At 60.1% G+C, this 12520-nt stretch overlaps 1 protein-coding gene across 1 annotated transcript; it reads right to left on the bottom strand.

Annotated features, from left to right (window-relative positions):
- Positions 1-507: 507 nt before the first annotated feature.
- LFNG (LFNG O-fucosylpeptide 3-beta-N-acetylglucosaminyltransferase) lies at positions 508-11656 on the bottom strand. Its single transcript, XM_040079029.2, has 8 exons — positions 11214-11656; positions 4390-4438; positions 3474-3573; positions 3198-3351; positions 3022-3107; positions 2564-2729; positions 2256-2341; positions 508-2169 (listed from the first exon to the last, which is right to left on the bottom strand). Exons 1-8 carry the CDS (start codon positions 11607-11609, stop codon positions 2103-2105), a joined length of 1104 nt encoding a protein of 367 aa, XP_039934963.1. The 5' UTR covers positions 11610-11656; the 3' UTR covers positions 508-2102.
- Positions 11657-12520: the final 864 nt, after the last annotated feature.

Raw genomic sequence — 12520 nt, 5'->3', positions numbered from 1 at the left:
CGGGGAGCAGAGGGGCAGATCCGAGGCTATCACCACAGCCCATGAAAGCTGGGGCTTTTCTCTGGCAGGTGGATGCTCAATGCTGGCTGAAAGTGCGGTGGAGAGGGTGAGGGGAGGGCTGGGAGGGAAGGGGCTCCTCCCCCGCAGCCCCCAACCTTCCCACGCACACGCCTGCCCGCCGGCTGTTAACAACACCCCGCTAACAACCGGCTCCCACCTCATCCCCACCGCCTCCCTCCCACCCCCGAGCCTGGGAAAAACCAGCCCCGAGGTGCCAAACCCCGTCCGAGCCTTTTGGGAAGGGGAAGGAGGAGAGGACCCTCACACCCTGGGATGCAAATGGCCAGCAGGATCCCAGGACCCGTGGGAAAAAAAGGGGCTGGAGGCGCAGCCCCTCCTCAGGGCATCCCTGAGAGCTCGGCCAGAGGTGATAACATCTGCGGGGGATCAAGGGGCGTTCAGAGCAGCACATCCATAAAGAGACGCCGGAGCCCGGGACCAGGTGACTGTGGTCAGCAAAAAAAGCCACTTTATTGGTGACCGCTCCCACGGGAACCCCGTGGCAGCGATCGGGTTCAGGTCCCTGAGAACACACTGTCCATGCTGGTTCCCCTTCCCACATCTATTGCTTTGAACACGTCCTAGTTACAAAAAGCACAGAGCAACATTCCAGATACTGGAACATATAAATTAAGGTAAGTGATAGTTACAAGACATTGCCTTTTTTTTTTTTTTTTTTTTTTCTTTCTTAAACAGATTATCAAAGGTCGGGGATTTTTCTTTTTCTGATCCACAGAAAATGTATAAAAAGCATTTTAAAATCTACATATTTCTCAATGTGGGGGGTTTTTTTCTTAAAAAAAAAAAAAGGCACAGTAAAAAAAATACTGGCTCAATAACATATTTACAACACACCCATTATGGGCTATTTTCACTCAGCTTCAAGTTGGAAATGTTCAGCTCTGGCTCAGCCCAGGGGCAGAGAGAAAGCTGGTGCTGGCAGGCAGGGCAGCGCTCAGAGGGTGCAGGGTCCATCCCTGGATAAATCCCTCTTTATGAGCACAGTGAGAGGATTGGGAGATGCTGCCTGTCTGTGGCCGGTGCCCAGCTGGTCAAGTGCCCCTTGGGCAGCACCCACAGCCAAGACAAGGCTGGAAGATGCTCCGGCCCTGCAGGGGACACCCACAGAGCCCCCTGGCACACCTCGAGGTGTTCCTCTGCAGAGCTGCAGGGCTGCCCGAGCAGCAGCGGAGGGAGACCCTGGACAAACACAGTGCCCACCCCGCTGTGGAGCTCTGGAAAAGCCCTCCTCCCACTCCTGTATTTATAGAAAAGTCTTTACACCAGTCTATAAATAGTTCACCCACCGATGCTGCTGGCAGCACTTCACCCGCGTGGGGGGAGCTCTGGGAAGTGGGGTTAACACCAACACCAGCTCCCAGCCCACCCCACTGTCTCCCTCCAGTGAGGCTGCCGAGCACCCCGCAGCTTTGCAGGAGCCATTGCCACAACCAGAGGCTTCTCCTGCCCACCTCTGCCTGCTCCGCCTGTCGAGCAGGGCTCCTCATCCAAACTGCGAGCCAGAGCTTCGCTGCTGAGGTTTTGGGACTGGGAGAGAGGATGGGGTGGGTGAGGGGGTTATGGGAACGGGTTGGGGGGTAGCTGCAAAGAAGGGGAGAACACACCAAAAAAACTTAACATTTGAAAGGAAAAAAAAACCAACAAACCAAAACGAACCAAAACTCAAGGAGAAGCAAGCCCGGGGTGGGGCAGGGCCCCGCGCTGCGGCCGCTCCCCACGCATGGCGTGGGGCCGCCAGCCGCGGGGTGCCCATGGTTAAGTGCTCAGTTCCCGTCCCTCTCCACCATCCCGGCCGGACCAGGCGGCGGGCACGGGCAGCCGGGCAGGCAGGGCAGGGGTCAAGGGGCCGCACAGCAGCCTTCAGTACACACACACTGTGCAATACCACAGCAACGACGTCCGTCCGTCCGTCCGTCCGTCCGCCTCGCGGCGAGGCCGGACCGACGCACCCGCACGCGGGTCCCGCACGCCCGTCGGATACCGGGGAGGCTCGGGACGAGGTTGGAGGGCACGTGCACCTCCTAGTAAACCATGTTGGTGGGGCACCATGGCGTGTCTGGGTACAGCAGGCAGTGCACGGAGCGGAACCTGCGGGGGAGAGGAGCAAAGCTGAGCACGGGACGGTGGCGGCCCCGCGGCAGCTCGGTTTGGGGGGACAGGGACCCCCGTCTCACCTGGATGGATCCTCCTCGACAGAGAAAGCTCCCTTCATGTGGATGGAGTTGCGCTTGTTTTCGAACATGCCGTAGCTCAGTGTCACCTGGGGGCAAGCACAGAGGGGTGAAGTGGCCGACGTGGCCATAAGGATCAAGCAGAGGGAAGGGGAGCTGCAGAATTCGCCCCATTTCCCAAAGCCTGCAGCGACACTTTGCATCCTCCCACAGCGCTGGGCCGGCGGGGCTTTTCCCCTCTGCTCTTTTGGCCACATCTCTACCAATATCTCAGCCGTGATGCCCGATATTCGGTGACGACTTGGGAGTACCTGTTTGTGGATCTCCGACTTGGGCACCTGGTGGAGGTTCTCCAGGTGGGAGTGGAAGAGGTTGCTCCGGATGAGCTTCACGCCCAGCACGGACTCGATGATGTAGCCGATGGTGCAGTCGTCGGGCAGGCGGATCTTCTCTGCAGTGCTCATGAAGTGACCCCCGCTGCGGGGAGACAGAGAGGGGCTGCAGAGGAGCAAAGCCCAGGGGATGCGGGCACCCTGCAGGGTTCTGGGGTTGGCCAGTGGGTGCCCAGCTCTGATTAAAAGTCACTTTGGGGGAACCGAAGCCCGTCCCAGCTTGTTTCCAAGGTCCCTGCAGACACTCCCAGACAGGCAGAGAGAAAGGTCATGGGACACGGTCCAGCAATGGGTCCACCCATCCCCAAAAATGTCACCTCTCTGCGCCCTGGGGACCATGAGCAGTCCCCACGGGAGAGCAACGCCAATGCTCTTACCTGGCCCAAGGGCTCATCTTCAGTGCCAGCCCTCGGCTGATACAGAACCCTGCTCCACCCGTGGCGAACCAGAAATGCACAGGATGCTGCGAGAGAGGGGAACCAACGCAGTGAGACAACAGCTCCTTCCCCACCCAGCCCAAATTAAACCAGCCCCAAACCCTCCCCACGCTCACCATCTTGTTCTCGCTGATCCTCTCCGTAGCCTGGATGGGCCGGTCCAGGCTGGGCTTCCCGATGTAGATGTCCTGTGTGTGGGGGTAGCTGGAGAGCAGCTTCACCAGCATCCGCACGTTCACGTAGTTGTCATCGTCCACGTGGCAGAACCACCTGCAGCGACAGCGGTGTCACACCCAACCGGGGCAGCTCCCCAGTCCCCACACTGAGGTACAACCCCAGAACCACGAATGGTCTCTGTCCTGCCCCCCACAGCAGCCCTGGGCACCGCTTACTTTCTGCCAGACTCGATGAACTTGTCGTACTCCACGGCCATCTTGCAGGACAGGGCCTGGCGGCTGTGGGCAGCCGAGCAGTTGGTGTTGATGACGTTTCCTGCGGGGAAAACAGAGGAGTCAAAAACCCAGCCCTGGTGCATCCCACGCCTCCCCATGCACTCAGGCGGTGACACTTCACCACACATGTCCCAGGTGTGCCAGGGGGATGGAAACTCATGGATCATCCTGATGCTGAGTGATCCACGTTATGTTGTTCTGGGCAAATGATGGATTTTTGGGGGAATGTCTTTGGTGTCCATGTGAGAGAAAGGAAGGGATGAATAAGGAACCTGGATGCAGCAGATGCACCGTAGATCAGCCCTATGCACGTTTTAAGGATGATGCCACCCCACATCACCTTGCCCAGGGTGCAGCAGCCACCCTGGGGGTGAAGGGGTGTCTGTGAGCTTCCCCAGGACATGGTAGCAAAAGTCCTGCCCTATCTTCCTTGCCCAGCTCAAAGGCAATCACCTCCCAGGCTGAAAAGGAGTCATTTGCATGAGGACAATAGACCACACCGACCCCTGCCCTGAAAATGCTCCCATGAAACCCTGTCTGCCTTGCCATCAATCCCAGCTCACCCCAGGGACAAAGTGGTGCAAAGGCAGCCCACCCTGTTACTGTGGTCCCCCAGCAGCACCATGCAGGGCATGGGCTGGGCTGACTGGGAAGTAAACCTGTGCCTAGATGGGCAGAGGGTGCTTCGAGCGTTGTCAGTGAAACAAATTGTGTCGTTCTCAAGCCAGGTGCCTGTGGCGAGGGCTTTTTCAGACTTCCCAGCGCAGGCCCCACGCCAACCATGCTCCACAGGTGGGAGCTTTCCAGGGGACCTGGCCAGGTCACACGCACAAAGGAACAAGAGCCACAGACTCACGTGCTTGCTTCTTCAGCTCCTCATCCTCCCCGTCAGTGAAGATGAAGGTCTGAAAGAGAAGACGAGGCACCTCTGAGGACCAAGGGGCTGAGACCCTGTGGCTCTGGATGTGACACAGCACCCCTGGGCAGCACCTGGGATCAGTTCCTCCAGGAGGCTGGTGGTGGCTTCTTCCCCCTTGTCAAAACCCCAAACAACACTGGAGAGAGCCAGGCACCCACACAACACACCCGGCTTCAGAGCGAGAAGGATGCTGAGCTCCCCTTGGGAGCAAACCCAGCCCCCGCACGGAGCATCCCCTTCCTCTTGCCTTTTGCACGGGGCAGCAGCTGGCAGGGAGATTTTGGGGGCCACAGGGGCTGTCCCCAGCACAAGGGGAGGCGGGGGCATGGAGGGGAGCAGGTGCAGAGGGCGGCCTGATCTGAGCAGGGATTTCAGGCTCGAGCCGGCGCGCGTGGCCGGGGATGCCGGAGCAGCCGCCCAGGCAGGTGTGTTTGCCCGTGGCGCCGGCTCCCAACCGCGTCCCCACCTGTGTCAACAGCACGTGCCTGTCCTTGGCCGCTTGCACAATGCCTCCACGGCTCCTCTCTGCTCCTGTGTCCTACCCAAGGGGGCTGAGACGGTGCCAGTGAGTGCCACTTGCCAGCCCCGAGTAGGGTCCCTGCTCCCCATCCCAACGCAGCCCCACGGTGCCAGGCAGCGCCCAGCCTCCTCCCCGGGCCCCCGAGCTGCCTGCCCGGCTGCACTCCTCTATTTACACAGCTAATTCCTGGCATATGTCACCCAGGAAGGAGGACTGGAGGGGCTGCTCTGGGCCTGGGATCTGGGGAAGGACGAGAAGCAGGAGGAGAGAGCAGGGGGGTGGGAAAGGCATCGCCATCAATCAGCGGGCAGCAAACAAAGCTTGGAGGAGAGAAACCACAACCAGCTGCCAAGCGCTATTAAAAACCAGACGTGCACAAAAGGGCAAAGGAAGAAAGACAAAAGGGGCTGGGGGGGGAAAGGCAGGAGGCAGCAGAGGGGGGACGATGGAGCGCAGGGGATGATGAATTACAAGCGAGCTGGAAATTGGGTGCCACCCCGCAGCCGGCTCCGGGAACGCGCTGGGGTTTTGTGGCTTGTTTGAGGAGCTGGGTACAATAGTGGGGTTGACTTTACTCAGTGAGGAGAGTTAAGCGGGCAGCAGTCATTAGCATACAGCTGCGCTGGTTAACCCGGCCCTGTTTGCTCAGGTCCCCAGCCAGGGCTGGTGGGGAGAGCCCAGAGCTGCAGAGAGGCTCAATGGGAGGGGACGGGGCTACAAGTGACCTTTGGGGCTTGAAAAGGAGAAAAGAAAAAGTGAGGGGGAAAAAAAATGATGGAGGAGGTGGGAAGGCAAGTTCTCACAAATGCACAGCCTGCCTTGTGGGGAGGGCCAGGGGTCAGCAAGGCTCTGAGCAAAGGGGAAGGGGAAGCACCGGTGAGGAGGGGACAGCTGGGGGACGGGGACACGTCAGCTGCAGGGCCAAGGATGCCCGTGGTTGCTGTGTCTCCATGGACACATCGCCGCTGGGATGGCACAAGGTCGGGGCTGTGTGAGAGGAGGGGGTGTCACCCCATCCAACTCGGGGTACAGCTGCTGTCCCCATCTCCCCCAGGTGCTCAGGGAGGGGTCAGACAACTGCTTGGGGTACAGACAGAACCAGGGCAGCAGGACAGCCTCCAAGGGTGCCTGAGACAACCCCACCCCACAGGGGCTTGGCACTCCAGCCCAGGTTTCAGCCTCGCTGGAGGGGCCAGGGAGCACCCAGCCTGCGCACAGGCGAGACATGAAATGTTTGCTTGATTAGCTCAGAAGCGCCGTCCAGCAACTGCCTTCAGCTGCTCCAAAAATAACCCCACGACTAATCCTGCACTCAGCCTCTATAAATAGACCGCAGGGACAATTGTTTATTACTCGCCTGCACCGAAACCTTTCATCCCACCACGGCACCTCCCCACACACATCCCTGTAATATTCCTGGTGCTTGTGGACCGGGTGGCACCTCAGGGCCTGCGACAGGGGCACACAGCTGCAAGTCACCCCACGTGGGCATCTACCGGAGCCTCACAGGTATCCCAACCCCGCCATGACATTTGATTAAAACTAAAACAATTAAAGGCTTCATTTTTAAAATTAATTTTGTAATTGATTTGTGTTTCTTGGAGGGCAGATGCAGCGTGCCTGCATGGCCCTTCACCTGGGGCTGCAGGGGAGAGGAGCAGAGGTGACAGGCAAACTTGGGAGGGGAACAGGCCAGGAAAAAAACATGAATCCACCTTTGGCATCTCCCATGTGGGATGCCAGAAGTGAGGGCAGCATCCAGTTTATAGCGGTGCAGGTGGATGCTGCAGCCAGCATCCCTGAGCTGTCACCTATAAACCATCACCTCCAGACCCAGCAGGGTCAGCAAGTGCTCCCAGCCCCTACATCCACCCCTCTCCCACTTGGCCTCTGCACCGAGTCACCGAGGGGTGCAAGGACCTCTCGGACCCCTCTGCAGTAACTTTTCCTGCAGGGTACAAGAGAGGAAGGCCCCGCTGCCCGCCCCCCCTCCCCCCCCAAGCCCCTGCAGGAAACCTCATTGTTCTCAGAACTGCAGCTTCAAGAAACACAGGATGCCAAATCCCTCCCGAACAATAGCTGCCAGCGCTCCTCGCAGCCCCGCACAATGCACGGCCCCGCGGCCGGGACTGAGCGGCACCCGGGATCCCCGTGGCCAGAATGGGCTTAGCCCCCCCAGGAGCCAGGCAGCCGCCGGCAGCCCCCACTGCCTCCTCCTCGCCCTCCGGGAGGGCTTTTTTTTTTTTTTTTTTTTTTTTTTTTGCCTCCCCTCCATTTCTCCTTTCAGGGTGACTCATTTCCCCTCCGCTGGTGGAGCTCATGGGTTGCTCGTGGCTGGGTGCTGCACAAGGTGTCCCACCAAGCCAGGGCCACCCCCGGGTCACGGTGGCCCTCTCTGTGCTGCCTGGCCGAGTGGTTCTGCCACTTCCCAGGGTGACACCCTCTCAGCATACCCCATGCCTGCCACCGTCCCACCAGCACAAACACCAAAAGGGGAACCTCGGCCAGGCAGGCAACCCGTGACCCTGCAGTGCACAGATCCTGACCCCGTGCCACGTCTCACTTCCCCATGCTGGGAGAGGATGGAACACTCCAGCGCCCTTTTCACAGCCACTTGGGCGCAGAGGAGAGGAGGCAGCAAAGAGGAGCTGCCTGGGGGAGCCTCAGTCTCCAGCTGGGCGAGGAGCTCTGGAGCAGGTCAGGATGCTGCCAGAGCTGCCCAGCTTTGTGTCCCCCACAGCAAATGTTCTTCTTTTGCCTCCAAACTCGGGGTTTAGGGGGGAAAATCCCCACCGCTCTTCAACAAGCTGTGAGCAGTGTGACAGCGATGTCCCTGCGATGGCAGCGTGCCACGATGGCAGCAGCCCCCATCCATGGTGGTGGCTTTCCCCAGGGCCGGGGGCAGGTCTGTGCTGGCACAGGATCCCAGGGCTGGGACCTGCAGAGGCGGGGAAGGGGCTTGCAGGGCCGCGGGCCCTTCCTCCTCCTGCTCCTTTCAGCAAGAAGAAGAATCCTCCACTGCAATTTTAAATGCTATAATTTTTTAATAACCTCCTCAAAAACAATGAGCTCATTGTGTGGCAAGGGTCCCCCACCCTCCCGCCTGGTGCTCCACGCGCCGCTCACCGGCTCCAGGGCTTTTATGGGCAAGGACGGCAGCATCGCTCGGGACGGGCGATTAGGGGGCCCCCCACCCCTAAAACCCACACAGGCCGCCCCGGGGGGCAGCAGGGAGGGACCCTCACCCCCGATCCGAGCTCGACAGCGCTCAGCAGGCCCTGGCACACAGCCCCGGGCCGGGGGCAGGCAGCTGCGCTCGGAGCTGCTTTGGGATGAGCAGTCCCCGGTCCCAGCCGCTCCGGTGGGAGTGCGAGCGAGCCTCGCATGCCGGCGCGCTCCGGCGTGTGGGTGGGGACCCTGGCCAAGGTGCTAGAGAGATTTGGGAGCCGCCGTCAGAGGAGCGCGCTCTTTGGAAGGCAAAGCCGTTCCCTTTGCCCCGAGAGCAGGAATTTTTTTCAAAGCCTGCAATTACGGAGCGGGAGGCAGCCAGCGGATCCCACGCTGCCGGGACGGCGGCCCGGGCTGGAGCCCCGGCGGGCTCCGAGGCGTGTGCCGAGCTGCCTGGATGCCCCCGGGGTGCCCCAGGGACAGCCAGCCGCCTTCAGGGTAACCCCAGGGCCAGCAGAGGTGTCTTCGGCAGCTCCGCCGCCGCAAATCACTCGGCGTGAAAGCAGTGGGTTTGGGCTCGCTCCTGTCCAGGATTTCTGCTTAATGGCCATTTTCCTCCCCCCTCTCTTCCCTTTCAAGTGCAAAGTTTCTCCAGCCCGCACTCCAGCATCCTAAGGATACTGGGACAGCTGGAAACTCTCCCCAAAGCGAGGAGGGGAAAACCCATAACTCTCCTCCGAAAGCGGCTGGTCTGGCCTGGATTGTGCAACCCAAAGAGGAGAATTAGAAGGGGATGGGGATGTGCTGTACCCGCGCAGAGGCAGGAAGGAGAAGGGGGTGCCCTTTGCAGTGTCTTGGAGGTGACAGAGGGCAGGAAACAGGGACTATTGTGGGCAGAACAAAGAACAGCCAAGGAAGGACACAATGGCTGTTCCCCCTGTCTGCCAGGGTCCGGGCAGGAGCTACCTGCTGGATTTAACCCCTTCTCAGCAGTGTCCGCATCCCTCCTGCCTGGATAATGAACAGCCAGAGGGAGCCTGGGGATTGAGTGAGAGGAGACCCAGAGAAGGAGACGCAGCATCGGTCAGAGGAGATTCTCATCCCCTGGGCAGGAACTTCCCCACGTTGGCGAGGCGGCCCACATGCCTGAGCACCATTAGTGAAACCAGACGGAGAGGAGATGAGCAGAGACAGGCCTGACTCAGACCAAGAGAGACGTTTGAGCAAAGGCAGTGCCCCGCTGCCACCAAATCACCCTCCTGGCACGGAAACCAGGGGGCCAGGCAAGGAAGAGATGCACGAACTGCAGGGAAACCAGAAAGAAGAGCCCCGTAGCACCAACCCCACACTCCACAGGCAAAAACGCCCAACCTGATGGCGAGTTTGGGGGTGCCCGGGGTGCCCCAAAGCCTCCCATGGCCAGCATCGGGAAGAGCCGAGCCAATCCCCTCTGCCCCGCGGCCCCACAGCCCTGCCTTGCTCCGCAGGAGTTTGTGCTGCCTCCAGCTCTCTCGGCAGCTCCTTGTCCTCAAGTGCTGTACAAGAGCCGTCACTCAGCGGCTTGGCTTGTCAGGCAGGCACCTCGCCGGGCTGCGGCCCCCCTGGCTTCATGGCCCTCATCTCTAGGCAACCTGACCTGGACACGGCCGGCTCCGGCTCCCTCGTTCCCATGGAAAGTGCCACACAAGAGGCTGCGAAGCCTTTTCTCTGCGCCAGGAGAAAAGGGGCTTTGTTAGCTTGCCCAGGGGGACAGCGTGAGAGCCGAGCCTCGGGGCTCTGGGAATCCAAACGGACAAACGAAGCACAACAACAACAACAAAAAAAATCCTAGAAGAAAGCCGGAGCTCACAAGAGGGAGGAGAGGGGAAAAAAAAAAAAAAAGAAAAAAAAAAAAAGAGTAGCCATTCCCAGGATCATCTGTAGGTGCTCAAAGAGCGTTTCACTCCACCACCGCTCACCACCCCCTCGCAGTGACAGCAGAGCATAAAAGAAGTTTCCATTAAATAACTGGACCAAGGAGAAGTGGCAGATCCACTGCCAAGCACAGAAAACCTAAGGGGGGAAAAAAAAAAAGGAAAAAACCCAACCACAATTCACAGGGGAAAAAAAAATTAACAAGATAATTCTTGGGGTACAGTGCAGGAGCCAAGACCTCACAAGGTCCAGCAGAGTTGGGTGAGGAGGGCAGGGGCAGGTTAATCCTTCCCTCATGGCCTCCACCCTCAGCCACTCCACATTTCCAAGGAAAACAGTGTGCAAGCAAGAAACTGAGTTCCAGGCCAGGAGGAAACACGTGAAGACAGTAGGAAGAAAAGGTTAGGACCAGACATAACTTACTTTTGGGAAGCTGTCTAAGGGTAGAAAAAGTGTCTTAAGAGCAAATGGCAAGGCACATTTCCTAAGGAAACAGCTTTTTTTTTTTTTTTTTTTTTTTTCCCTCTTGAATTTTGCTTCAGTACTTGAAGGCAGAGTAAGGAACTGCCAGAACTCTGGGCAGGGCCTCAGGAAGGTCAGGAACCAGATTCGCTGGAAGTGCCCCGGTGTGGGTGAGCCGGTGCAGATCTGCAAGAGCTCCCAGTCCTGCCCCATCCCCTGCAAGGAGGCCGAGAGCTTCAGCACATCCCGGCCCTCTCCCAGCCCTGGGCTGATAAACTGGCTGTCCTTTGAGCAGCACAACTGCAGGGGCCTGACCCGGAGTGCGGCACCCACGGGCTGGGCTGCCCCCCCACACCGTGCCTCAGTTTCACCAGCGGAAAACAGCTCAGACCAGCTCTGCAGTGGGAGGTGCACAGCGGAAAGGACCCCAGAGCAGAGTTTGGGGAGGTTTCTGAGTGTGAGGAGCCAGGATCAGGCTCTCTCCATCACTCGCCCTGCAACGCTGCGTTTCACCCTCCCGAAACCACAGCCTCGGAATATCACCCGGCTCAGCGATACGGGGGAAAAGGGAAGGGGAGGTGAGATTTTCTGGGTCACGGCACCACCCGGATCCCGCAGAACGAAGGGCCAGGACCGCGGCCGAGAAGCCGCTCCATCCCGGCCAGCGGTGAGGACCAGCCCCGTCTCCATCCCTTACCATGTCGCGGTTGCGGGAGATCCAGGTGTCGAGCAGCAGCTCTAGCCGCGCCTTGTGGAACTTCTTGGTGGTCTTGACGGCGATGAAGACATCGCGGGGGGAGATGTCCTCGGCCGGCGGCCGCGGGGGGCTCGGCGGGGCAGGGGGCAGCTCCCGCCGCGCTCGGCTCAGCCGCCCGAAGTAATCGGCGAAGCTGCGGAGCCCGGGCGGCCCCTGAGCCGCCGGGGGAGCCACGGCCGCCGCCGCCCCCAGGCTCTGCAGCGCCCGCTGCGCCCCGCCGGCCTCCCCCCGGGCCAGCCCCGGCCTCCCCGGCGGCTCCACCATGAGCACCAGGAGGCAGGTGAACATGGAGCCCACGAGGGACAGGAGCAGCTTCCTCCCGCAGCTCTTCAGCATCCTTCTCTGTCTGCCTTCCTTCCCTCCGCTCCTCGCCTCTCCGCGCCGCCGCCGCCGCCGGCCCCCGCCGCGCCGCAGCCTTTAAACCGCGCCCGCCCCGCCCGGGGAGGAACGGACCCGGGGACCGCCCCACGCGGGGCGTGGGCATCGCCCGGCCCTGCCCGCCGACAGCCCGAGCCCCTCCGACCCCCTCGTCCTCCCCGCCAGTCCCTACACGCGTCCCGGCTCCGCCGGTCCCATCCTGCCCGGTCCCGGGCTCTGCCCGGCGCATCTCCGTGCCCGCGGCCGGGAGCGCACGGCTGGGTGCGGGCTGGCTGCCGGTGCCTCTTCCTCCTCCTCCCTTCCCCTTGATTCCCGGGGATGGGGACTCTGTGGTCCCCTGTAGCCCCCAGCGCGCTGGGAGCATCGCTCGCTGCTCTGCCGGCAGCAGCGGGCGCGTTCCCCATCCCGAGCTGTCGTTCCCAAAGCCCTGCACCGAGGTGTTCTCACAGCCCTGTCCAAGAGGTTTCCAGAACGCTGACCAGCCTGACCAAACTCCGGGCATCGTCCCATCAGTCTCCTCTGAGACGAAAGCATAATTGAAAACAAACACACCACCCCCCCAAAAAAAACCACTGCAGGCCTCTCACTTCCACCGAGCTCCATCCTGATGGGTAAATCTGGGGACAGGCACCCAGGAGCCTCTGTCCTCATCCCTTCTTCAGGGACACCCCAGACTTGACCAACCTCATCCCGGGCACAGCACCATGCTTTGAAGCTGATGGACAGCCCGAGAGTGTTGGGATATCTGAAAATAAATCTTATATTGGTACCAAGCAACCCCCTGCCCTGCCCCCAGTGATCACTAATCTTGATAATGATCGTTTTTTAAATGAGACACCATTTTTCCAGCCAGACAGTGGGAGAAGTGG

The sequence above is a fragment of the Hirundo rustica genome, chromosome 15 (genome assembly GCF_015227805.2).
Source record: "Hirundo rustica isolate bHirRus1 chromosome 15, bHirRus1.pri.v3, whole genome shotgun sequence".
NCBI classification, from domain to species: domain Eukaryota; kingdom Metazoa; phylum Chordata; class Aves; order Passeriformes; family Hirundinidae; genus Hirundo; species Hirundo rustica.
The sequence above is the reverse complement of the archived record's forward strand: the minus strand, read 5'-3'. Positions and strand labels throughout refer to the sequence as shown.

Coding starts and splice junctions, on each gene's coding strand:
- LFNG (XM_040079029.2), bottom strand. CDS start 11,609: ATGCTGAAGAGCTGCGGGAGGAAGCTGCTCCTGTCCCTCGTGGGCTCC. Junction 3,574..4,389: donor GGAGCTGAAGAAGCAAGCAC/GTGAGTCTGTGG, acceptor TTTTCCCCGCAG/GAAACGTCATCAACACCAAC. Junction 3,108..3,197: donor GGATCAGCGAGAACAAGATG/GTGAGCGTGGGG, acceptor CCTCTCTCGCAG/CATCCTGTGCATTTCTGGTT.